Consider the following 24,065-nt stretch of genomic DNA (forward strand, 5'->3'; position numbering starts at 1 on the left):
CTTGGTTAGATCTATTCGCCACCGAAGAGAACGCGCAATGTCATCAGTTCTGCGCGTTGGAATTTCCAAGGCGGCACTCGCTCGGCGACGCTTTTCGTCACGTGTGGAGTTGCGGTCTGTTATACGCCTTTCCGCCTATACCACTTCTACCCAGAGTGCTGAAGAAGATCAAGCGCGACCGGGAACAAGTCATCCTTGTGGCTCCGGACTGGGCACGAAGGTACTGGTATCCAGAGCTACTAAGTATGTCAGTCGATCCCCCGGTTCGTCTGCCTCTTCAGGAGGACCTTCTGTCGCAGCAGCAGGGGACGGTCCTCCACCCGAACCTGTCCAGTCTCCACCTCCATGCTTGGAGATTGAGCGGCGACAGTTGAGGCCATTTGACTTGCCTCCTGAAGTCTGTAATGTCATTCTGGCAGCCAGGCGTCCCTCCACTAAGTCGGTATACGCCTGCAGGTGGAACAGATTTGTGGCATGGTGCACAGCAAAGGCTGTGGATCCTCTTGCTGCCCCTCTTTCGGAGGTTCTTCTCTTCCTTCTTTCTCTTGCCCAGCAGGGCTCTGATCTGGGCACTATCAAGGGCTACCTTTCTCCCCTTTCAGCCTTTCTAAGGCTGCATGATCAACCTTCTTTGTTCAAGTCCCCTATTGTAAATCGATTTCTGAAGGGCATCACACACACATTCCCTCCTGTTCTGTTTGTGATGCCTCAGTGGGACTTGAACCTTTTTCTTACGTTTCTGATGTGCGCTCCCTTTGAGCCACTTCACAACTGTCCTCTTCCTCGTCTTACCTTGAAGACTGCCTTCCTGGTTGCCATCACCTCTGCCAGGAGAGTGAGTGAGCTCCAGGCTCTTTCTTGTACTCCTTTCCTTTCTGTCCATCCGGACAAGGTTGCGTTACGTACTAAGCCATCTTTCCTGCCCAAGGTTGTCACGGCCTTCCATATCGGGCAGTCTATCACCTTGCCCACCTTCTTTCCGCCACCGCATCCCTCTAAAGAGGAAGAGCGGCTCCACCGTCTGGACCCAAAATGTGCGCTTTAATTCTACTTGGATCGCACACGCCAGTTCCGGGTGGATGACCAACTCTTTGTTGGTTACGTGGGCGCTAAGAAGGGGAAAGCGGTGCACAAACGGACTATCTCGCGGTGGATCATCTTGTGTATCCAGGCATGTTACTCCTTGGCTAAAAAGGAGCCCCTGTTGGATTGCGGGCTCATTCCACCCGGGCCACGGCTACTACAACTGCCCTGGGCCGGGGTGTGCCCTTGCAGGACATTTGCCAGGCAGCTACGTGGGCCTCGCTGCACACGTTTGCAAGACACTACTGTCTGGACAGTCAAGTCCAGAGCGATGGCTTCTTTGGCCGTTCCGTCCTCCAGGACTTCCTGGTGTGATTATTGGTTCGCAGACCCACCACCGGGGTTGGTATTGCTGGGGTATCTATTCTAAGGTAAGGAATCTATCACCAACGTGTCTCTTTCAGATGCACAAGTTACTACTTGTGTAACGATATATCTGTAAGAGACATTAGTTAGTGATAGATTCCTTACCGACCCACCCATCCTCCCCGTTCTGCGAACCGATATCTAGGGTTAAGGTCATCCCCTTTCAGGGCCCTAGTTTCATGGCACCAGTGTTGGTTCTATCATGGCTCTGCGTATCTGGCGCGGAAAAGCTGTGTATCAGAACTGACGTCAGCGCGCATGGGCGGCGTCTAAGTACTCCGACGACGTCATTCCGGCGCTAACGACGCCGACGACGGACGCGGAGCCGCTGACGACGCCTGCCGGGGCGCAGGGGTACTGCTACGCAAAATTTGCCGGATCCAGTCTGACGCCTGGGGATATTCTAAGGTAAGGAATCTATCACTAACTAATGTCTCTTACAGATATATCGTTACACAAGTAGTAACTTGTGCGACAGCTAGCGGATAAGAAGGGGAGCAGTCCACATTGAGGCACGTCAAGAACGCACAAAACAAATTAAATCAAACAAAAGAAAAGGAACCAAAAGAAAGTCATGTAGTGGGCTAGAAAGAAGTGCGATGTGTGGAGGGAAAGGAAACGGGGGAGCAGAGGGACTGTATTACCAGGCTATCTCTTTTCCTGCGGGGCAATAATGAAGAAAAACAAGCAAAATGAACAAACCTAGTTAAACGAACTCATTACATATGCTAAATTATTTTTGATAGAAATAAACCTCAAATCTTGAGAAACAATGTTAATAAAAACCATTGGAATAGTAATGATTTCTACTTTTTTTTAGGAATTGCTGGGTAGATACTTTTGGAGAAAAACACTTATGTACCGTTTTCCTTCAATTGTTATTCTTAAATAAGGATGCATTTATCACATGTAAAACGTTTGACTAAGGTAATTTTGTTCTCGTTGCCTTTTATAGGACCAGAAATAAAACCAAAGCAGTTTCATAACGGAGTAGCCAGTCTGCCTTTACAAATATGAGCTCTTAGCCATCTCTCAAGCTACCTCTTATACCGGCCGCCTTATGAAAGCGAGAAGATTCCTTTTCACCCCTCTCGCCAAATGAAGGCAGCTTATCCCTTAGGCCTGGCGTATCTAGCCATTGCTTCTTATTCCATCTTTTAACCTGAGTTGTTACTTATTGCTGTCCTAAAATACTGTCCAATATTTCACATTGACGTGTTTTTTCGGTTTCTGTATGGCAGATTATCTGTGCCTAAGAAAAGGGCACCTTCTGTTTGGAGATAGCACATTTTCTCAAGCTGCATTCAGAGTTGCGCGCATGCCTTGCTCTCTTGCCCTGTATCAAATATTTTTCCTGAAGCCTGATGTTGCATCGTTTTTTTTTCATCCACTTCAAATTCCATTGTGAATGTTTTCACTATCCTTTAGATCCCCAGTTAAAAATGTATACTCCCTATATTGTGTAGCATATAGAGAAGTGGTGCTTAGTGTTTGTACATGATATTTCCAGTCTTAAATGTCCTTTCCATCTGCCTGGCTGCAGAATTTGACCATTTGAAACCCTTTAAAACTTAGATCTGAATTTGCAGAGTTCCTTAAGTAGGGGCATGTGCAATGGCCATATTCCCCACACGGAGTGTAATTGCCTAGCACCTGGCTCAGGGGATGAGCAGCACACATCCCGGGAACCTTTTGCCCATTTCACTTGTGTTCCGAGATTTAAACTTGTAAAGATGGGGGGTCGGTCCTTCTCCCATCTAGGCCCCAAATCTTGGAACGCACTACCTATCGCCCTGAAATTTGAGACTGATCTATTTCGTTTTCGGAAAAGACTTAAGACTGCTCTTTCAGTAGATCTGTCCTTTCGCATTAGCTGGCTCATTGTACTGTATTGTGTTTCCTTTTTGGGTTTCGCCTACCGAAGGCTGCGCTCTGCGCAGCTTTTCGGCGCAGGTGAAATCCTTTGTTAACAATAAGGACTTCGGGAACGTCCCCCGGCTCTCATTGGCTAGCTCCATAAATGGAGGCTAGCCATTGGGTGCCGGATCTGTCCGTCAAGGCCGGACCAGATTCGGGGGCGTTCCCGAGATTTTTTCCCTGGGCGGAGTTTCTCGTGTCCTCTCCCGCCCCCCTCCCGCCGTTCGTGTCCTCTCCCGCCCCTCTCCCGCCGTCCGTGTCCTCTCCCGCCCCCCTCCCGCCGTCCGTGTCCTCTGCCGCCCCCCTCCCGCCGTTCGTGTCCTCCCGCCCCCTCCCGCCGTCCGTGTCCTCTCCCGCCCCCCTCCCGCCATCCGTGTCCTCTCCCGCCCCCCTCCCGCCGTCCGTGTCCTCTCCCGCCCCCCTCCCGCCGTTCGTGTCCTCTCCCGCCCCCTGTGTCCTCGTAGGTGCTTGTTCTCGGTATGTGACCGCATCGCCTGACTTTACCGAACTGGGTCATGTGACCTTCCGGAATTAAAAAACTTTATCTCGCCCAAAACTCGGGACCCGCAGTTGCAGCCAAGTTACTTCCTCGGCACCTATTCAGCGTCGTTCAGGTCAGACTCTCTCTGCGGGTACCGCACTGCACCCCCATGGCCCTGCACTGCCTCCTGCCGCTGCTGCTCCTCTTGGTGCCGGGGCTCTCCCTGCCCGACACACCGGCTAACTGCAGCTTCCAGGACCTCCAGGGCTCCTGGCTCTTCAGCGTGTATAAGGGGGCGGGGGAGACCCCGGACCGAGGCATCGACTGCTCCAGTCTAGGTGAGTGAGTAGGGGCAGGGGCGGAAGTTAGTCCGTAAGATGGAGGAAATGTAAACTTCAGGTTTCCCATCAATTTTGGTGGAATAGCTTATTGAACTACTCTATTAGAAGGAGGACACGAGAGGGGTTGAAGAGGTAACGGAAAGAGAGGAGTGCCATTTGTTGGGGGGGAGGGGGACTTAAAACCCAAAAGTATACAAACTAACCTAGTTTTTAGACCGAGACGTGTTTGTGTGTTTTTGTTACTGTGGGCATGTAAAAACCCAGCACAAAAATTAGTATAAATGTCAAATCTGCATTGGATACAAGCAATGTCTCGTATTTTACAGTCTAAAAACCTACTGGATGCCCGGTATAGGACAACTCTCCTCTGCTCTGGTATTAGCTGAGACTGTCTCCCAAGAAGGCGTGGCTATCGCAGCTGTTGTGCCCCAAAAACTGAAAATATCCTTTTTGCAGGGAATTTTAAAACATGTCCTGTTGTCCATCCTGTTCCTCTTCTTCCCCATTATTTTCTGTTTTGGCTGCTAGTAATAATAATGTTAGTTCCCCCCAGCAGTGATGGACGAGCCCTCCATTTTGCTGGGGTTGAAGCACAATAGCATGGTCCATTTTTCCTTTTTTCGTTTCAGGGCACTTGGCACACGTGGAGACATCAGAAGACGTTAGTTTGGGAGCAGGGGAACGAGTCAGAACGTATTTTTGTGGATTCATTCCACAACTCATCCTCCTGTAAATTAGGTCATTTTAAAAGCTATACCTCTTCCGGGTTGAGCATATTTCTTGTGAATACTCTGCCATACTGTAATTGAGTTCCATACTCTTTGCCACCTCTTGGAGTAAGCCTCGACTGCTCCATATTTCCACTTTTGGGAGAGAAGTTTACAAAATGAGTTACTGTTCTACAAATGGATGAAATAGTCTTAAAACCCGAAAAAGTAATTGCACACGTCAGTATCCACTGTAGATACTGTCCAATAACCACCTACAGCCACCAACCAAAAGGAAAGTTCATAGTCTTATGTCTTTCTCCTATTATATGAAAATATTGGGGGAGTTTAGAAGCAGGCTCAGTGCAGGTAGCAATTTGCTTCAAATAAATCTCGACTATACCCCTAACAAGCCCTAACATGGCAATGTAAATGGCAATGCCATTTATTTATCTTTTTCAAAACCAACACATAAATACAAATGTTGTCATTTATAATGCCAATAGCTCTAACTTTTCCAAAGGCGAAACCATTGCATTGTAAATGCTTGTTCTTCTTGTGTCTATCCCTGGCGCCGGGAAACCCGCTGCGGGGAGCTGTTGCGCATTACAAGTTCAAATAAATAAATAAATAAATGCTCGTGGGTCCTCTTGTTAGATCTTAATACATAAATACGATTGGCCAAAACAGCCCATGTTTGGTTGTCATTTTAGTCTCTCAGATTGACTGAATTAATCTACTCATGCGGACGGGAAAAATAATTGGCGTTGACAGGCGATTTTAGCCCTTCAAAGTCTTGCGTCCATTGCTCGATCAGTATCTGAGGTTCTGCACACTGAAGCATATGTTAAACAAGACACAGATATAATTTATTTTGTGGCCTCACACCTAATGTTGAATATAAGTGCTAATTAAAAAAAATGTCATCAAAGACAGCTCTCTATAATAGCGTTGACTTAAGGTACATTGACTGTATAAATTATCCCTGTGGAGCCATTTGCTGATTAGTTATTTAGGTCTCGCCTACGCAGCGCGCAAGCCCTGCTTAGGGGAACCTTTAGTCATCGCTCAGGACTCTTGCCTAAACGTGTGCATGTTTTCCATTCGTTTGTATTGCAACTCGTGCACGTTTGCCCGCGCCATCTGTTTTTAATAATCTTGATTGCTCTTTCAAAACAGACGGCGCCGCTGCTCGCTCCTGCAAGGGAAACGCCAAACGTGCACGAGTGACAAAACAACCCAATGCAAAACATGCGCGCGTTTAAGCAAAAGTAAACGATGTATGTGTCTGGTCCCTGTTACCATGCAGAGACTGATTGTTGTTTCTAATATTCACCCTCTTTCTACTCTTCCATGTTCCCCCTTCGAGATCCTCCTCGCCTTCCGCATTCTGCCAGCACCCTCCTACCCCATAGTCGATCCACCACCACCACGTCCACCACCACGTCCACCACCACCACGTCCACCACCACCACGTCCACCACCACCACGTCCACCACCACCATGTCCTCCACCACCACCACGTCTACCACCACGTCCACGTCCACCACCACCACCACGTCCACCACTACCACGTCCACCACCACCACGTCCACCACCACCACGTCCACCACCACCACGTCCACCACCACCACGTCGTCCACCACCACCACGATGTCCACCACCATCACCACCACGGCCATCACCACGTCCACCACCATCACCACGTCCATCACCACGTCCACCACCATCACCACGTCCACCACCATCACCACGTCCACCACCATCACCACGTCCACCACCATCACCACGTCCACCACCACCACATCCACCACCACTGCTATGTCCGCCACCACCACGTCCGCCACCACCACGTCCGCCACCATCACGTCTGCCACCATCACGTCTGCCACCATCACGTCCACCACTAGCACCACATCCACCACCAGCACCACCACGTCCACCACCACCACCACGTCGTCCACCACGTCCACCACCACCACGTCCACAACCACCACGTCCACAACCACCACGTCCGCAACCACCACGTCCACCACCACCACCTCGTCCTCCAGCACCACGTCCACCACTTCCACCACCACGTCCACCACTTCCACCACCACGTCCACCACTTCCACCACCACGTCCACCACTTCCACCACCACTTCCACCACCACGTCCACCACTTCCACGTCCACCACTACCATGTCCACCACCATGTCCACCAAGGTAAAGTGTCACTGGAGGGCAGGGATAATAGGAGTGTCAACCCCGGCTGTACTTGAGACATTTAGGGATGCATTGGGTGCAAGAAGACGGGAATAGGGGTTTTCAGTATTAAACTCGACCCAAGATAAATTTTGAAGAGGCGTAATGTCACAGGGGCTCCTGTAAAAGCACTCGCAGCATTTCTACCTCACAGTGGCATACCTGCACGAGCCACTCACTCAAAACAAGCATTGGCAGAGCCAATAGGTCTCGCCTTTTGGGACCTTATATTAGTTTAGTTTGCAACACTTGATGTTGTTGCACCAAGGATATTGTGCTGGATAACTAAACACTTATAAGGTCCCAACGGTGAGACCTATTGGCTATGCCAATGCTCGTTCTGTATTTGATGTTGCTGAGGTGTTCCTATTGAGTGTCTTGGAGTAGGGAAGAGATTCATAAAGCATCAAATAACGAACAGACTAGGAGTTCAGTTACCCTTAACAGGGTCAATCCCTCCCAGGTCATTGGACGGCCAAAGCGGTCGGTCTAGAAGGCAGGTTGTATGATCCTGTTTGGAATTCATCTGCCTTGGCATCTAATATTGTCTGCTTCATTTTCAGAGTTTAAAGATGGTGGGAGAATTCAAAGTCAAAGTTGACCAGGAGAAAGTGATGAAGTGTTTGGATTTATTGGCCTTCCTCATCAAAATGGTGAAATCACAGGTATGTCATGACTTTCTTGCCACGTTGTTTATGCGCTCCTTGTGTAATTTCTTGCCTTTTTAATGTGTTTTTCTCAGTACTGACCTTGCCTTCTTATGCTGGTTTATGCCACTTAATATATGAATTGTCTGTTGTTGTTTTAGACCTATCATGTTCTCATTGATTAAACAAAGAGGGCCACCAAGACCTTGATGGGTAGCTCTAGCAGATCCCGGAACATGTAGTGATTTGTGCCACACAAGGAGGATCTCTGTGCCTTCAGTGGAGTCGCTAGTATGGTTACTCCATCAAAGGGACTGAACTGTGGCGCGCGGACCCATATTTGTAGCTCTCGCTGAGCAAACTTTGTTTTGTTTTCAAAACAGGAGTTTCTTGAAAACAAAAAAATAACATCTGTGATACACAGGGTTTTTTGTAGTCTTCCCTGTCTCAGCAGTCTCAGACAGTGAAAAGTAGTCATGGGCACTCCGTCCTATATGGGGCCGGGCGACCACCACTGTGATTTGATGACACAGTGGCAGATGGGGCGTCCTTTCAAATGTTCCCACGGGGGAACTAGCCACAAATCCACCGGTACAGACATAGTGGCTCCACACCGCTAAATCGGGGGGTAGAATTGTTAATCTCCGATAGTCATTTTGTCATCCAAATTTTAAATAGGATCGTACAGTTTCGAAAACATGAAATGCATGAATGGCATCATGGTTTTCTTAGAAAATGTAAAATTAAGAGACTACTAGTACCATCTTGCCAAGTGTGAAATCAATAGAGAAGAGACCAAACTTGGTTAGCCTGACCCTCTGAACATACATAAAAAAAGCTTTGACAAAGTCAATAAATTTCACCTTATTACCCAATAGGCTTTGTCAATAATTTTTGCCACTGCTGTGTAGCATTAGTAAAAACAAAAATGTTATGTTTGAGGCATATGAGCTGTAGATAGTACACTGTGCATTAGATCGCCACCTGGTGTTGGGCTCGGATGATTGCAGGTTGTTATCTTCTTGGAAGAAGTCTCTGTTAGTCCCGATAGGTGACTCCTCCCTTGGACAATACTGCGCATGGGCATCGGCTCCATCCTCAGATTGTTTTTTCCCGCCACTGGGTTCGGATGAAAGTTTCTCCGCTCCGGCCAGAAACTGTTTTTCTGCAACTTCGACGCGTAGAACTTCATAAAACAAATTCTACCTGCCTTCGACATCGGCACCTTTCGACGCCAAAGTTTCCATTCTGGTCATCCAAGTGGGCCTTTGGGCCTATCGACGCCGTGCGACCTACACCATATGGAAAGGACTCCGTCCGCAAATGGCCTAAATGTCAAGCAAAGTTCCCACATAGCGACCACCACGAGGTTTGTAACCTCTGTCTATCGCCGGACCACAACGAGTCGACCTGTACAGCCTGTGCTTCCTTCCGCTCGAAGAAAACCATCCGAGACAGGAGGGCCCGTCGACATGAGATGAGGAGATCGGCTTGAGCACCGGAAGACATCTTCGACGACGAGGCTCCACTCGTTCCCGAAGAAAACTCACCGGATCTCCTGATCGTGTCCGAGGCAGATGAATCCGACGACTCCATTCCATCGGGTCAGCGCGTGAGTACTACTGCCCCTGCCACACATACGCCCAAACAGAAGGCAAAGGTCAGCACTCCACCCGCTGGGCCCAGTCCAGACCGATCATCTACTTCGAAAGTCCCGCCTTCAGGCTCGCCTCCGAAGAAATCTTCCACGCCTTCCGGTGCCTCGACACCGACCAAGAGTCTTCCGTCGGCTCCGAAAAAATGTCCTCCGCCTTCCGGTGCCTCTTATCCGAGCAAGACTCCGCGGCACCGAAGCCAAAAGACCCTTCTGCTCTGACACCAAAAGAAGTGCCGACACCGACACCGAAACCAAAACCTGTTTCGGTCCCGAAACCGAAACCAAAGGACGCACCGGCTCTGAAGCCGCACACTGTGCCGAAAACCACACAGCCTGATTCTGAGGCCTCCAAGCCCTCGAACATGCCTTCCAAGCCAAAAACAACACCTTCGGCGCCGAAAACTAAGCCACAGGACCCTCTAATACCTCACAAGGCTAAGGACACTAGACAACCTACGCCGGCACTGAAGAAATCAGCGCCCAAAAAGGTTGTGCCTCGAGGACCTTTTTCAACCAGATCCTCAACAGAAAAAGATCTTCATCGACCCGAAAACTGGTCATGTTGGTGCCACAACACTCAAGAAGAGACCTGCAGCTACACCATCTACTCCTGTGGTTCCTGCCAAAAAGGACTGTGCAACCTCTCCTCTGCACTTTTCCTTTCCTGTCTCTCCTCCTTCTCCCGTTCCTCCCTATATTTCACCTCAAACCTCTCCTATACAATCTCCATTGTCACCAAATTCCACACAGAATGATGATGAATATGATCTGGGTGGAGGGGACGGGGAAGGAGACACTGCATTACCCTGGAGGCGAGGGCACGTGGAATTTTCCATACACAAAACCTGCGTCTGGGTGGGGCTTTCCATACCCTGCAATTGAACCTGATGTCCCTGAGGCACCCTCATACCCATCTAAACCTTCTCCTCCTGAGGATACTATTGGGTTTGGCCAGCTGATTAACAGAGCTGCTACATACCATGGTGTCCCCATGCATTCTGAACCCCAGAATTGAAAAGAAATATAGACCTGCACCCTCAGACCAATCTATATTTAAGGACACCTACCACTAGACTCCTTAGTGGTGTCAAACGCACGTAAACGGGCCAATTCTCAGACTTCTGGTGAAGCACCCCCGCCTGACAAGGAATCCAAAATTATTGATGCGTCAGGCAAAAGAATAGCTGGGCAGGCTTCCAATATATGGCGCATAGCTAATACGCAAGCCCTCCTCTCTCGTTATGATCGGGCTCACTACGACCAATTGGAGAAATTGCTTGAGCACCTCCCAGATCAGTACAAAGATCAAGCTACTGACCTCATACAGGAAGGCAAGTTGATATCTAACGCTTCCATCAAATGCGCACTAGATGCCGCAGACACAGCATCTAGGGCTGTTAATACCAGTGTCGTTATTAGGAGACATGCGTGGCTACGCATTTCAGGGTTCAAACAAGAAGTACAAACCACCATTTTGAACCAGCCTTTTAACCAAAACCAATTATTTGGTCCAGAGGTAGACACTACCTTTGAAAAAATGAAAAAAGACACGGACACTGCCAAGTCTATGGGAGCCTTACAGTCTACCCCAGCTCGAGGCTCCTTCCGTCGCTCCTTTTACAGAGGCGGCTCCAAACAAACTGGAACAGACACTAACACGTCTTTCAAGACACAAACCTCCTCTAACAAGAGTTACTACAGAGGAGGATACAGAGGCAATAATACCAAGAGCAGAGGTAGATGTAATAACAACACTCGAGCCTCTTCCGCCCCTAAGCAATGACTTCCCTACGCTCCCCCCGCAGCATTCCACTCCTGTAGGGGGCAGACTCACACAGTTCCTGCCTGTCTGGAACTCCATTACAACAGACTAGTGGGTAAGACAGATTATCCAACATGGCTACTGCCTAGAACTTACAGCAACCCCTCCACACATACCTCCCAGGCAACGTCCAATGTCTACCGATCATCTAGCGCTGCTTCAGCAAGAGGTTCTGTCCCTTCTACAGAAGGGTGCGATTCAGTTAGTTCCTTTACAGGAACAAGGGACGGGGGTTTACTCGCTGTACTTTCTAATTCCCAAGAAAGACGGGACCCTGAGACCGATTTTAGACCTCAGGCCCCTCAACCATTACATACAATCAGATCATTTCCATATGATCACTCTGCAACAAGTGCTTCCACTGCTGCAACAGGGAGACTTCCTTGCTACACTAGATCTGAAAGACGCTTACTTTCACATCCCTATACACCTCGCTCACAGGAAATATCTAATGTTTGTGCTGGAAGGACAACACTATCAGTTCACAGTCCTTCCATTTGGAGTGACAACGGCACCAAGAGTATTCACGAAGTGCCTAGCAGTCGTAGCAGCACATCTGCGAAGACAACAGATCCATGTCTTCCCTTATCTAGACGATTGGCTCATAAAAGCCAAATCGGCCACTCAGTGCGTTACACACACACACATCAGACGATCCAAATGTTGCACGACTTAGGGTTTACAATAAACTACACCAAGTCGCACCTAGAGCCTTCGCACGTACATCAGTATCTAGGGGCTACAATAGACACGACTACAGCTCTAGCTTATCCCAGTCCAGCCAGGATACAGAGCATTCAAAACGTAGTTGCTGTTTTCCAACACCAATAGTCTCTCCCAGCCAGAGTGTTCATGAAACTCATAGGCATGATGGCATCTTGCATCTTCATAGTTCCACACGCAAGATTGCAAATGCGCCCGTTACAAGAGTGTCTAGCACGACAGTGGAACCAAGCTCAGGGTCAACTAACAGACCTGGTGTTGGTGGACAGCCACACACATCGCTCTCTGCAGTGGTGGAACACCAAAAACCTGACTAAGGGTTCCACAAGTAGTGCTCACAACAGACGCATCCCTCACAGGATGGGGAGCCCATCTCCTACAACATACCACTCGGGGTCAATGGACCGCTCAACAGCAGCTACTCCATATCAACCATCTCGAGCTGCTAGCAATATTCCTAGCACTCAAATCCTTCCAACTTCACGTGCAAGGCAAAGCTGTCCTCATCCGGACGGACAATATGACAGCCATGTACTATATTCAAAAACAGGGGGGGACAAACTCTCTGCAACTGTCCCAGCTTGCACAAGACATTTGGAGATGGGCCATTCCTCAAAACATACATCTGTTAGCGGAACACCTTCCAGGAGTTCACAATCAGATAGCAGATCTGTTGAGTCAGCAGTCACAACAGATTCACGAATGGGAATTGCATCCACAAGTTCTTCAGCCATTCTTCCAACAATGGGGTCATCCACACATAGACCTGTTAGCCACCCACGAAAATACAAAATGCCCTGCCTTCGCCGCCAGGTTTCCACACCCACTGTCCGAAGGCAATGTGACATGGATGAACTGGTCAGGCAGATTTGCGTATGCTTTTCCGCCTCTCCCACTAATTCCATTAGTGGTGCGCTAGCTCAGACAACAGTCTCTCAAACTAATCCTTGTAGCTCCCACGTGGGCACGCCAACCGTGGTTCACCATGCTGTTGGAACTCTCTCTAGTTCCACACCAAAAGTTGCGGCTCACTCCATCTCTGTAAACACAGAACCATGGCGAAGTCAGGCACCCAGACCCGCACCAACTGAATCTAGCGATCTGGCTCCTGAAGTCTTAGAGTTTGGTTACATAAAACTACCACCAGACTGTATGGCCATTATTAAAGAAGCCAGGAAACCCAATACTAGAGCGTGTTACGCTGCTGAATGGAAAAGATTCGCAATTTATTGCACAAATAATCAAATTGACCCCCTTCCATCCAGAATATCATTTGTTACCTTCTACATTTACAAAGGTCTAATTTGGCATATTCTTCCATACGCCTGCACCTTGCAGCAATTGCAGCTTATTTACAGAACAGACAACATCTGTCTCTCTTCAGAGTTCCTGCGATTAAAGCGTTCATGGAAGGCTTAAAAAGGATAATCCCACCCAGGTTGCCTCCTTCTCCTGTGTGGAACCTAAATCTTGTCCTTACCAGACTTATGGGACCCCCTTTCGAGCCCCTACATAGATGCGAGCTGCAATTCCTAACATGGAAAACTGCTTTCCTTGTTGCTATCACCTCTCTCAGAAGAGTAAGTGAAATACAAGCTTTCATTATACAGGAACCATTTTTTCAAATACATCCTAACACAGTGGTTCTTAGGTCTAATCCAAAATTTCTCCCAAGGTCGTCACTCCTTTTCACCTCAGTCAGTCTGTCGAGCTACCTGTGTTTTTCCAAAACCCAGACTCGGTAGCAGAAAGTGCTTTACACACCCTAGACGTTAAAAGAGCTCTACTCTACTATATCGACAGGACAAAATGATAAAAAAAAAAAACTGTTTGTCGCTTTCTCTCCTCCGCACAAAGGCAACCCCATCTCTAAAGGCGGGATTGCACGGTGGATTGTAAAGTGTATGCAAATATGCTATATAAAGGCTAAACGTATACTAACAGTTCCTCCTAGAGCGCACTCCACTCGCAAAATAGGAGCCTCTATGGCTTTCTTAGGAAATATACCACTAGAGGACATATGCAAGGCACCACACACCTTCACTAAACACTATTGTGTTGATGTGCAAGCCAAGCAGCAAGCTACAGTAGGCCAGGCTGTCCTTAGAACTCTCTTTCAAACTACTGCAACGGATACAGGTGACCACCGCTAGAGGGGATACTGCTGCACAATCAATGCACAGTGTACTATCTACTACGGACTCCATCATTTCCCATCATGGCGAAAAACAATCTGAGGATGGAGCCGATGCCCATGCGCAGTATTGTCCAAGGGAGGAGTCGCCTATCGGGACTAACAAAGACTTCTTCCAAGAAGACAACAACCTGCAATCATCCGAGCCCAACACCAGGTGGTGATCTAATGCACAGTGTGCCACTCTGCAGCTCTACATGCCAAGAACAGATGCATACTGGTAAGTAGCATTTTCCTTATCGACGCTTAATAGCATTACCAAAAAAAAGCAAAAAAAGGTGCGTCTTTCCCTAAAAACGAACGTGTGTGATGATGTGTGCCCATGGCTAGGGTTGATGCGAGCACATTATTTACAGATCCGAGAGGTAGACTCCATTTAGATTGGTAAATAAAAACATGTAGCTCAAGTAATGTGAAAGCACATTTTGTACTTAGTAGTTGCTCAGCAGCAAATGACAGCTGTCAGGCCTTCCAATAGAGGAATGGAGGCACGGTGGGTAGTGGAAGCAACGCAGCAATGGAGGCATTGAGGCTAGGCTGGAGGAGACCAAAAAAAAATGAAAAGGCCATAGAGGGGTGGAGTAGCAGGTGATGAGTAATCAACATGGAGCGTGCATGGGTAGACGGATGTTTGGTGGAGGGAAGCAGCAATGAGGAACAGGCCTCGAAAACACATACGTTATCGTGGAGGGCTGAAGGGAAAATAAAATTGAGTTTCCTAAATGTGAGTAGTAGCAGGATACACGCCATCCAATGAAAAGGATTGTAAAGGGGCTATGCTCCAGGGGAGGGGCAAAAACAAGAAGAAGGCAGGCAAGCCATCAAGTAAGAAGTGAGCAAGTAAAAGTGACCAAGCCAACAATGGGGAGGGCTCTGAGCGCACTGTCAGATTTTTGTAAAGTAGTCTTGAACGGGAGATCTAAAACTAGGACCCTTTTTGATTTGTTTGACTGAGGGCACCCTAACTTTTTTAAACACATGGGTGCCCGAGTCTCTGCGGACCTGAAACAGGTGTGATTCTCCTTGCAGAGGTACTCTGGAACTTTTGAAAATAGTGTGCTGCATGGAAGTTTCCCTTTAGGTTAAAGAACAGTGTAACCTATATATCAGTTATTACGATTATGAAAACATATGAAGGTAAAATTGAGAGATTTACTTTTATGTCAACCATGGATTCAATTGGAAAAAAAGCCAATTCTACTCTTGGAAAGAGTGGACCGTTTTAAAAATAGGAAGCAGATTAATTTCTTGGAATGTAGCCACTCCACTTTTGTAGAGATGGTGTGGTAACTAGGCAGTTCATTTTTATTGTGCTCCTGTTCTCGGACATCTTAGTTTCTCAAATGCAGTCTTTTTTTGATATCCTAATTTTGAGTTGTCAGCATTTTACAACAAACTTGCCAACAAGAATGTACTACTCAGACCAGCGAGCAGCAGTTTGGCCGGCATAACATTGAGAGAAAGGGAAAATCTTCCAGCTATTGAGATTCATCCAAAACCATGCAGCTTGTGTTGAGGCACCCGTCTGTGAAGATACCGCAGCCCAGACAACCGTAATGGCGTCCTCGTTGTGGCTGATCTGGCGTCCTCTACCTCCCCGTGGAGAACAAAGATTGCTCTGTCCGCAGGGTTTTCTTATAATTATATACATGAAAGCTAGCTGTGGACCCAAGGTTTCATCACATTTGTGGACCCAAATTCCACAACACATCCCAAGAAGCAGTATATTTGGCCTTATTCTTTTTTCTTTGCTTTAAACCAGGTGTGGAATATAAAGTAAAATCACTTTTCCCACCATATTTATTTTTTAAAGAATGTCCAATATTGTGTGTGTCATTTCTTATCTATGCTGTTTTTGGAGTGGTGTTCTTATCTTCCCTCTCTTACTATTACTCAAAAAACTAATGCAAGGACATGAAGTGATGATGTATGCTTGGATGCTTCAACTTCCACAGTTGTGCAGAGAAGGCAGGGCTTGCGCCTGCATATTTATTACTTCTGAGAAGGGTTACAGCAATCCTAACCAAATATTTCCAGGGTTGTGCCGTCCACTTCATGCTTCATCTAACACGTTCACCTACAGTCAGAGTTGGCAAAACTCTTGAATAGATTGTGCATAATAATGACTGTTGTTTAGCCATAAAGAGATGTTTTGCAGCGTGAATCTTTCTGGATTCACTATGCTGTGCATTATTCCGCGGTCTTGTGGTTGGGTCCGGATTCGTAGTCTTTTCTTTGTTTTTTTTGTTGTTTTTTTTTTGTAGCCCAGGTGGGCGTCGGCGTCACACCTCCTCGGGTGCATTTCCGGTGACGTCGGCATGCTTCCTGCGGAAGCTCCCACTCTTGGGCGCCATCTTCAGATTCTTTTTTTCCGCAATCGGGTCTGGATCGTTTCCGTTTGGGCTCCAGACATTTTTGGAGAAAGAAGAAGGAAAATACAGAAATTAGAAAGAAAAGTCATATGAAGACTCCAGGAGACTTCATCGACGAGGAGTCAGCGAAGGAGAAGGTGAATTCATAGAGATCCTCGACGAACGTCGACGAACACGCGACCAGGGAGGCCCTGAGCGCTCGATGATGGACAACACGCCGTTCAAGTTCTGCCGTAACTGCCACCACAAGTACGCGCAGAAGGACCAGCACCCGGTATGCAACCTTTGTCTACCGGTAAATCACGAAAGCGAAGACCCTTCAAGTGAGGGAGAGACAGAGGGTAGCGCACGCCGCCCTGCAGGGGAAGGCCCTGACTCCGTCCCTCTACGAGCTGGGGATGTCTTCCGAGGAAGAGGACAACGCTGCCGCCGAAGACGACAGCTACACGGTCGTAGAGACCGATTACACGAAGACTTGTGATAAGGTAGGAGACTCTCCGGCCCCCAAGAACCCGAGAGACTCTGAGTCTCGAAAACACGAGGGCAAGGCCCCGAAAGCGCCGACGCCAAAACAACTGGCGTCCGCGAGTACTCACAGGCCCAGCGGATCCTCTGAGAAGGAGTCCCCGGCGCCGAGAGCTGTTGAACAGCAGAAGTCGTCGAAAATCGTCCCCGAAAAGGACCGATCGACACCGAGGGAGAAGGACCCTAAACTACCGACGCCGACCAGGGACCCAAAATCCGGTTCGACGTCAAAATCTTCGGCACCGAAAAGCACGGCACCGAGCCAACCGCCGAAAAGAGCAGCCGAACCATCCGACGCGGAACACGCAGCCGAGATGGAGAATAAGAGAAGGCGTCTCGAGGCCGAAATGGAAAACTTCTTGCAGCGGAAGAAAGAATTCGACGCAAAGATGAAAGCCTTCACGATTCCACACAAGACCAAGCCACCAGTGGTGGAGGTGGTCGAGGAGGAAGACGAGGTCGCCGAGGAACAAGACCCGGACGTCGAGGTGGTCGACGACCAGGAAGAGGCCGAGAATCCCTACGATAGTTACAACTATGGGGAGGAAGAGAACAGCAGGACGGACGCAGAGTCGGCCCCCTCTGACTTACAGGAGGTGGATTACATAGATGTCGACACAGACAGCCCGGAAGAGGCGGTCAACACATATCCCTCGAGGCCCTCGCCGCCGGACGACATCGGGGCCTACAACTCGGTGATAAAGTCTGCCGCAGCGGCATTCAAACTCAAGCTCGACGAAGAGAAGCAGAAAGCAGACTTCCTTCTAGAGACATTGCTCCCCACACAAACAAGGAGCCAGTACCTACCAATGCTCGACAGCGTCTTGGCTCAAGGGAGGGAAGCATTCAGGGAGCCCGCAACATGCAAGGCAGTAACTCCCAGAACAGAGAAGAAGTACAAACATTCCTCAAAAGACCCGCCCTACATTCAGGGAACGGTCTCCGCACACTCCATTATCACGGCCACAGCAAGGAAGAGGGCTAACGTAGCCACTACTTCTGGACCACCACCGGATAAGGAGAGCAAGAGGATGGATCTGGTGGGCAGAAGGATCGAACGGAATGCCGCGACCCACTGGCGCATGGCTAATTCCAACGCCCTGATAAACAGGCACATGTACCAGATCATGGAGGAGCTGGGGCAGTTGGTGAAGGACCTGCCCCAGGATGCCAGACAGAAGGCAGAAAAACTGGTTGAAGATGGGAAGAACGCGGCAAATTCTTGCCTTAAGACAGCCCTGGATGGAGCAGACACCTCCAGCAGGCTCATGATGATGGGTGTCACTGAAAGAAGACACGCCTGGCTCAGGATCTTGGGTTTCAAACCGGAGGTGCAACACAGCATCCTGAACACACACCGTTCAACGGCGATACGCTTTTCGGAACAACAGTTGATGAGAAACTCTGTCAACTAAAGAAAGATAACGAAACAGCAAGGTCCATGGGAGCATTGCAGTTCAGAGGCAACAGAAGGGGCACCCCGTCACGGAGGCCTGGCGGAAGAGGTGGAAACCAGCCAGGTACATCACACCAGGCTTCCCAACAAACGCACCAGCCAGACTCGCAGGCTCAGCAAGGTCAGCAGAAGCAGCCCTGGCAATACCAACAAAGAGGCCAGTCCTTTCGAGGGAGAGGAAATGGACGTGGACAGAATAGAAGAGGGGGACAGCAGCCCACCTCTAAGTGACTTCAAAAAACTCTGTGTGCCCACCCACAGAAAAGATCCCAGGGTGCAGCACGTACAGATGGGTCAAGACAGGCTAGACCTCTACGACCACATAACACCAGTGGGAGGAAGATTAAGATTTTACCTCCAAGAATGGAGAGAAATCACATCAGACAAATGGATCCTCAACATCATCCAATTCGGATACTGCATAGAGTTGGAGGGGAGGCCAACAGGCAGAAAACCAAAAAGAAAACCACTAGCAAGCAAACAGCTAGAGCGTCTTCAGGAAGAAGCAAAGGAACTCCTGCAGAAGCAGGCCATAGAACGGGTACCCTTCAAGGAAAGAAACAAGGGAATATACTCGACGTACTTCCTGGTACCAAAGGTAGACGAGACAATGAGACCCATTCTGGACCTAAGGTTCCTGAACAAATTCATAAGAACGCAAAAATTCAAAATGACCTCCCTGCAAGAGGTGCTCCCGCAATTGCAAATCGGGGACTTCATGGTCACGATAGACCTCAAGGACGCCTACCTGCACATCCCAATGAACGGAAAGCACAAGCATATGCTCAGGTTCACCATCGGAGAAAGCCACTACCAGTTCACGACACTAGCCTTCGGGCTAAAATCAGCACCAAGGGTCTTCACAAAGTGCCTCGCAGCAGTCGCAGCGCACCTACGAAGGCAGGGAATACACGTATACCCCTACCTGGACGACTGGCTGGTGAAAGCAAACTCATACCAGAAAAGCAAGCAGCACGCACATACAGTGACGAGCACGCTCATAAGCCTGGGGTTCTCCATCCATTGGAAGAAATCATCAACGGAGCCGGAATAGGTGAAAATCTTCCTGGGAGCACAGATCAACACCTTACAGGGCAAGGTGTTCCCCAGCGAGAAGAGGGCGAGGGCGCTGGTGAAGGAAACTCGCCTCTACCGGAAGGGACAAGCTCGGACAGTGAGGACTGCGAGCAAGATCATGGGGATGATGGCATCATGCATCCACCTGGTACCAAATGTACGTCTCCACATGAGACCCATTCAAGAATGGCTACAGGAGCAATGGTCACAAGCTACAGGCAGTTGGGAGGATCTAGTGGTTGTAACACACGCAGTGCAGAAGGAGTTGACATGGTGGACCATGGAGAACATAACAAGGGGAAAGCCTCTAACGCCCCCAACGCCAACAGTGACCATCACCACAGACGCATCCCTGAAGGGATGGGGCGCTCACATGGAGGAGCTCAAGGTGAGGGGACTGTGGACGCCAGCAGATGCGACAAAGCACATCAATTACCTAGAATTGAAGACAATCTTCCTTGCACTGAAAGCCTTCCAAACAAGACTGTACAAGCACAAGGTGTTGCTTCAAACAGACAACACCACCGCGATGTTCTACATCAACAAGCAGGGGGGCACTCAGTCAGCCCCACTTTCAACACTGGCGCAGGATATAGGGAGATGGGCCATCCCTCTCAGGATAGACCTGCTAGCCATACACCTACCAGGGAGGGACAACGTACAAGCAGATTGGCTCAGCAGACAGACATCGGCATCCCACGAGTGGGAGCTCAATGCTCAAGAGACAAGGTGGCTGTTCGACAGATGGGGAACACCATCAGTGGACCTCTTTGCCACACGCCGGAATGCAAAATGCCAAAACTTCGCATCCAGACAACCCGAGGAGGGGTCACTGGGGAATGCCCTATGGATAGATTGGTCCGGGACATTTGCTTACGCCTTTCCCCCGATACCACTGATGCACAGAGTGCTGAGCAAGTGCAGAGCGAGCAACATGACCCTGATACTGGTGGCGCCACAATGGGCCAGGCAGACATGGTACTTGCAGATCATGGAGATGACACAGTGTGCACCCCACAGATTCGGCAAGAGGAAAGACCTACTCTCCATGCAGAACGGGGAGGTACTACACCCAGAGCCAGAGAGCATGAGCCTAGTAGCATGGCTCCTGATGACATAGAGTTCGCACATTTGAGACTGCCAGAAAGCACCCTGAGGGTCCTTCGGGAGGCACGGAGGCCCAGCACTCGGAAGTGCTACGTCGCGAAATGGAAAAGATTCACAATATGGTGCAGAAAAGAAAGACTTCACAATAAAATGAAGAAGGACTCCACAGTGCTAAAGTACCTGACACACTTGCTGGAGAAGAACCTCAGCTCATCCTCGTTAAGGGTTCACTTGGCAGCGATAGTCGCCTACACAAGGGGAGAAACGTGCAGGAGTTTCTTCACATCACAGGTGGTGAAGAGATTCCTAGAAGGAGCGAAAAGGATCGCACCACCCAAGCGGGTGCCGCCACCTGCATGGAACTTGAACATAGTCCTAACGGAACTCATGAAAGAGCCCTTTGAACCACTTCACAAGGTCTCCCTAAAGATGCTAACTATGAAAACAGCTTTCCTGGTTGCAATAACGTCCTTAAGCAGAGTAAGCGAACTTCAGGCGCTGACGCTACAAGAACCCTACATACAAATACACAATGATAGGGTTGTGATGAGGACTGACCCACACTTCATGCCGAAGGTGGTGTCCTAATTCCACATGAACCAGTCTATACAGATACTGAGTTTTTTCCAAAAACCAACAACTAGCGCAGAGCGAGCTCTGCACACCCTGGACGCCAGAAGGGCAGTCATGCACTACATTGAGAGGACGAAGGGACACAGGAAAACAAAACAGTTCTTCGTGTCATTTCATGGGAAAGGCAGTAACCAAAAAGACTATTGCACGATGGATCGCACAGACAATTCAACTCTGCCACAAACGTGCAGGACAAGAACTAGCAGAGGGGACACGTGCCCACTCCACTAGGAAAAAGGGTGCTACAATAGCTTTCCTGGCTAACACACCCATACAGGACATATGCCTGGCGGCAACATGGGCTTCGGTGCACACGTTCACGAAGCACTACTGTGTGGATATACAGATGAACAAGGAAGCACAAGTCGGACAAAAGGTGCTCCAGCACATATTCAATAACCAACGCTCATCTTCCACCCAGCCGCCACAGAGATGAGAAACCGCTACAAAATCTATGCACAGCATAGTGAATCCAGAAAGATTCACGCTGCAAAACGAATTAGTTTTCTTACCTGTCGGTGTAGTTTTGCAGCTTGAAGATCTTTCTGGATTCACTAGCGAACCCACCCACCTCCGCCAGAAAGATGAGGCTGGAGAGAGAAGAGGTGGTTAAAAAAAAAAAAAAAAAAAAGGACTTTTAAAGTACAAGCGGTAAAATATCACCTAAATAGAACATTGCCATTACTTCGGAAACGAAAGAAACACGGAAAAAAAGAACCCGAAGGTGGCGCCTAAGAGTGGGAGCTTCCGCAGGAAGCATGCCGACGTCACCGGAAATGCACCCGAGGAGCTGTGACGCCGACGCCCACCTGGGCTACAAAAAAAAAAAAAATACAAAGAAAAGACTACGAATCCGGACCCAACCTCAAGACCGCGGAATAATGCACAGCATAGTGAATCCAGAAAGATCTTCAAGCTGCAAAACTACACCGACAGGTAAGAAAACTATTCGTTGTGGTAAAGGTGTGATTGAACGAGTTTACTAAAAATATTATCCTTAAAATAATATGGCTTTTTTAATTTTTGGAAGATTACACTTGTTGCGGCACCACTCAATCATCCATCCCCATCGTCTTATCACCCCTCATGTCCCAGTACTTCCATACTGCACTCTGCACTTATGGTGTGGGGACGTGCAGGGAGAACTCTGTGTTTTCACACTTTTCATCTCTGCAGCCATCTTTGGATCCTTATTTGAACACGCACTGTCCTCATAGTAGGTGGTTGCTCATACACATGGAAGCCGCTTAGAGATTGGTCTCTAAATACAGTAGATCACAATAGTGCTGTTTCTCGAGTAGCGGCTGGTGTTGGGGAAATGTGGTGGTGCAACGTGGGAGGGGGCGCTTTAAAAAAACAAACCATTGGAAAAAAAAGCTTACCTGCTGGTGTTTTGCTCTGCGCTCTTTTGCTCCTCTGGACACAGACAGAAGCTCCCAGACTCTCCACTATGGCCAATCAAGTTGCTGCTCTCATACCCATGAGAGCAGTGTCAGAATTAGGTGGAGAGGGCTTGTCCATAGGGCGCTGGGACCCTGTGCCTGCTGGTGTCTCCACCCAGCTGCGTTGGACAGATGTCAGTGAGGAATGGATGATGGTTAGGCAGCCCTAAGACAGCCGGCCAACCCGTCATGCACACCGACAGCAGTGCTGACCACTCCTCCTCCCCTTCTGCAGTGATGTCCCTCCCCCCACCTACCCCCCCAAGACTCTGCTATACAACGAAAAATAAAATTATTATTTTATTTTTCGTTTGCCTCTGTGGGCTGGAAAGCGACACTCTTCCGCCATAGAGGAGCCACCGATGCTTTTCTCTAGAGTCCTCATTCCTGGAACTACCTGTTGATATCCGAGTTACACATTTTTTGTTTATTTTCAGATTTTTATATAACTTGTTTTTTTTTTTTTTTCTTCAAGGCCTGACTTTACTAATTCAACATTACTTCATACCCCAATAACATCTTGGCTCTCCAATCTTGGTTCATATAAGCCAAAAAATGATAAGCATGTCTGAAAAAAATCTAAACAGATAGTTAATGAAGGGAACTAGGGAAAGCCTCATTTAAACAAGGACATAGAGGGAGAAGCAAAGAATTTAACATTTAGAAATAGGGGGAGAACAATTTATTTCTGTTCATGCTGATTTACTAAATGCAAGTCGGAAACCGCAAATAATCAAGCACCACAGTGAGTTATATCAATCGCCCAATATACACAAAGAACCCATTGTAATCATTTAGGGGTAGCCAGAGTACATCTTGGGTACGCTCAGTCTTGTCTTTGCAACCCCTGTCCTCAAGGGTTCATGAAAGCAGCAAATATGAAAGTATATGTGACTTAAGGAGAAGTTCAAAGGGTGAGGGATATGCAATTTTGATTAATAATTTCCTTGAAAAGAGTGTTATGATTGAATAAAGTGTTTTAAAAAAAATTGATTAAACTGCCAAAATTCTAACATTTTTAACGCTTGACATGCAGACGCGTATTAGTGTTGAAATTACTAAGTAATGTGGAATAAGCCTGAAGATGCCCTCCTGGCACTTTGGTTGAAGGGATTTTTTTCTCATGTACATGGTCAGAGTCCCTTGCAAATGAGGACATCCCCCTTGGATGTCAACTCAACAAAATGCCGGGGATAGCGGAAGTGACATCACGTCTCCATTAAAGGACTGGGAGTGGAATTATAGAAAGTAAACGCGGCTCTGAGAGG

General features: G+C 48.4%; 1 protein-coding gene across 2 annotated transcripts in view; it reads left to right on the forward strand.

Annotated features, from left to right (window-relative positions):
- The window catches only part of MYBBP1A (MYB binding protein 1a), a 678,288-nt gene that overhangs the window by 649,754 nt on the left and 4,469 nt on the right, over positions 1 to 24,065 (forward strand). For both annotated transcript variants that reach the window (XM_078679447.1, XM_078679448.1), the window contains exon 25: positions 7,706 to 7,807. In XM_078679447.1, coding sequence (XP_078535573.1) covers positions 7,706 to 7,807 — 102 coding nt within the window. The remainder of the gene's footprint in view (positions 1 to 7,705; positions 7,808 to 24,065) is intronic.

Source organism: Lissotriton helveticus, chromosome 3_1 (assembly GCF_964261635.1).
Source record: "Lissotriton helveticus chromosome 3_1, aLisHel1.1, whole genome shotgun sequence".
In the NCBI taxonomy this organism is placed as follows: domain Eukaryota; kingdom Metazoa; phylum Chordata; class Amphibia; order Caudata; family Salamandridae; genus Lissotriton; species Lissotriton helveticus.